Here is a 3,320-nt window from a genome sequence, read left to right as displayed (position 1 = left end):
TTTTGGTTTTTTTTTTTTTTTTTTTACACCTTGATCAGAAAGATCAGGACAGTCAACAGTTAATCATCTAATTAAGGCCTGTTGTAAGTAACTATTTTGACACTGACTTAGATTTGTCTGTTAGCTCCCACGGCGGTCCATAACTCGGCTGTAGAACCACAATAAATACAGAGGTATTTTGCTTCTACACAGTCCAACTCCTCCAGCTTTTCAGTCAGCCAGAGATTCAGAAACACTCCCACTGCAAAAACCAACCCAGCACCCAGACCCCAGCTCAGGTCCGCTCAAGAGCTGGCCGTGAACTTCCCAGGAGGCTGCTCCTGCCCTCCCTCCATGCCCATTCTGTTGGTGAAGGCTCCAAGCTATCTTACCTGTTCCAAGCTTTTCCCCGCGACAGCTCTCATCTCCCCACACCCTGACTGTGGGGTAAGTTAAAAACTAAGAACTGCAGATCTTTAACTACCCCACAGAAATTAAACTGTATTCAGCCAAGAAGGCACTCACTCCACGTCAGCAGACATTAAACACTCTGAACAATGTATTTATTTAATAAATTTTATTTATGCAAAGCCAGTCCAAAAGTGTTGTGTAAAAGTGAAAAGCTCTTTTTACATATTAATAAAAACTTCTTTTATTGTTGTTGTGCACTTCCTGCGTGGAAGAGTGAGGATTTGACCCTTTTATTTACAGGAACCCACTGAAGTTTGTTTAAAACACAGACATCGGTGCGAGGTCATTTTCCCTAGAAGCCGGCTGCTGTACAGGACACAGCAGCTCTGAGCGCCCACAGGACCACGGGCAGCCCCCCACAGCGTGACTGTGCAAGCTTTTTGTGCATGATTAATTGATGTTGTTGTCATTCTTCTGCCCCGTGCTCGGGGTTTGTGGTTGGTTGTTTCTGGGGGTTTTTAGGGGCATTTTTTTCCCTTTTCCATATATACAGGAGTCCAATTACATTGCTATGTCACGCGCAGTAGTTGCTTAAGGAAGAGATGTTCCTTGACCCTCCAGTTCAGTCGCTGCTATATCCGGTTCTTCATCGTTGTAAATGTTTTCTGCCTGAAGACATAAAACACTACGTTACAAGTGATTTTAAACAATCTTCCACAAATTATATAGAAAAAGCTTGATAATACCAAGGCGGCACAGCCATGATCCCCTCCTTAAAGGGACCTGCTGCCTGCTTTTGGTGAAGCAACAGACCAATTTGGGCAGGTGCTGACAGCAATAGACTTTGGTACTCCTCCTCCTGGATTGTTTCTTTCCAGCAAAAGCTGTTAACCCTAACCCTGACCAGAAACATTTTATTTGGACTTATTTCCACCTCAGTCTGAACACACGAAACAAGTTAAAGAGCAGGCATTAAAAAAACCCCAAAAGCCTGTCCTGTGACACAGATTTAAATCTGTCACATTTTTTTAACTTAAATTATGCCCAAGTGACTTTATTCCACATTTATAAGATAACTGATGAAACAGCAGTGATGTAAAATAGTATGAACTAACCAACTAGAGAGTTAAAAGGCAACTTGCTTCACAGTCAGCACGCAGAGGGGGAGAAGAGTAAGTCGTGGCTAGTACTGGATGTAAGTTTGCAACTGCTGCATTTATTCTTAACATTAATTAGTACCAAGGCTTTGAGAGTCAACAGGTAACTAGCAGTTGCATTTATTCAGGTTGTTCTCGCCGTTGTTTTCTTTTGCAAGTGTTACTCTCCGCTCAGTGTACAGACTGTGTTCAGTCACCGAAGGCACAAGCTGCCCTAAGAACAAGCCACTGCAGCCTCATTTCTGCAACAAGTTTCGGAACAGCTCAGGAGCGGCTGTGACACCCACCATTTGCCATATCTGCATTATGTTGTCCTCGGATACAGAACAGATCACCCACGGCTCGTTAGGATTCCAGCTGAAGTCTGAAATTTTGGCAGTGTGTCCTCCATGGATAAACTGTTTAAAACAAAACAAAACTCCACAAGCTTCAGTAAGCCGTTTCATTGCTAGAGAGAGATCCAAGATTCATCATGCAAAGAAAAACCTGCCGCTAGAGGCTGACAGTCCAGCCGTGGTTTATCCCCATTACCTCACCTAATTACACGAGCACCTGAAACAGTGACACAGGAAATGAGGAAACCAATAAGCTTTTTTAATTGTTTGTTTCCCGAGGAAGCAAAATGAAACCAACAGGAGCTTCTGTACGTTCTACATCAGTGAGGTTAGCGACGTGGGGCCTGACTGGTCTAATGCAAGATAACCCATTTCAGGTCTCGGCTTTACACGTGTTTAGTTATAGAAGAGTAGTGGTAAGGACATGGCCAAACTGGAAATATGTTCAACATTAAAAATTAGTAAATCACGTCCAGGACAGCTGGGGGGGGCAGGGGGGGTGTGTGTGAGAGAAAAAGCCAACCCACTGCGTTCAGAATTGAAGAGAGTAAGCCTACTGCGAGTCAGAGCGTTAGAGCCATGGACTGACAACAGGGGAGGTGAAAAGGTTTTACAACTGCTGCAGTTTTAGTTGCGCAGTCATACCACACCACACTGCCACACTGAGTAAAAGCTGAGCAGAAGCATACCAGCAGTTCAGGAGGCCCATCTTCTGCATCCTCTGCAGACTGCTCTTCTCCGATTTTACTGTAAGAAAGTAGTTTATATTGTTCATTAATAATGAAAATTGCATCCTCTGTCAGCCTCACTGAACAGTTCCCAGCCTTTGTTCCCAATATGTGCTTCTGCTGTTGGCTTTCCTCACTGTCCAATAACTATCAGCCTCCCGTACAAGTGCCAGCTGCCTGGTGCTATCACTACTGAAATGGAAGCACGTGAAGGCAGAAACCACTTAGCACTAAAGACAAGAGCTCTAGCAGCGTGAAATCCTCGGAGAAGGAACGGTAGAACGTTACACACCTACTGCACGGCTTCTACGGTATAAGCAAAAGACCAGGTCTGAGTTAAGCAAGATCAGAAGACTAGAGAACAGCATAAACCAAGCCTACCAAATAAAGTAGGTCTGCAGCCTTTTTTTTTTTTTTGAAACCATCTGTTCATATATTCTCAAAGAAAGGAAATGCTCTTCACCTCAGATCCCACACGTTAAGCCGACGATCAGTACCACTCGAAGCAAGAATTGTTTCGTTATGCGGAGACCAGTGAACCTATTGAAAGAAAACAACTTGACTGGCGCACAGTTACTTACTTCTAGAGCACATCCTGAGTAACCAGCACCAGCACCTGGACACCGATTCACAAGCAGCAGACTGAACGCAAGTTTCCTCCAGCAGAAAGGATGCCCTGTAGCTCAGATAGTGCTTCGAGATTTCTCAGG

The 3,320-nt window shown here is 44.2% G+C and overlaps 1 protein-coding gene across 1 annotated transcript in view; it reads right to left on the bottom strand.

Moving 5' to 3' along the window:
- Positions 1-910: 910 nt before the first annotated feature.
- The window catches only part of LOC104495264 (histone-binding protein RBBP7), a 7,588-nt gene continuing 5,178 nt past the window's right edge, over positions 911-3,320 (bottom strand). Inside the window, exons 8-11 of the mRNA XM_010138213.1 lie at positions 3,074-3,150; positions 2,572-2,629; positions 1,835-1,945; positions 911-1,059 (exon numbers count right to left, since the gene is read on the bottom strand). Coding sequence (XP_010136515.1) covers positions 982-1,059; positions 1,835-1,945; positions 2,572-2,629; positions 3,074-3,150 — 324 coding nt within the window. The 3' untranslated portion in view covers positions 911-981. The remainder of the gene's footprint in view (positions 1,060-1,834; positions 1,946-2,571; positions 2,630-3,073; positions 3,151-3,320) is intronic.

This window comes from Buceros rhinoceros, unplaced genomic scaffold (assembly GCF_000710305.1).
Source record: "Buceros rhinoceros silvestris isolate BGI_N320 unplaced genomic scaffold, ASM71030v1 scaffold32256, whole genome shotgun sequence".
NCBI lineage: Eukaryota > Metazoa > Chordata > Aves > Bucerotiformes > Bucerotidae > Buceros > Buceros rhinoceros.
Note: the sequence above shows the minus strand (reverse complement) of the source record. Positions and strands in the feature narration are given on the sequence as shown.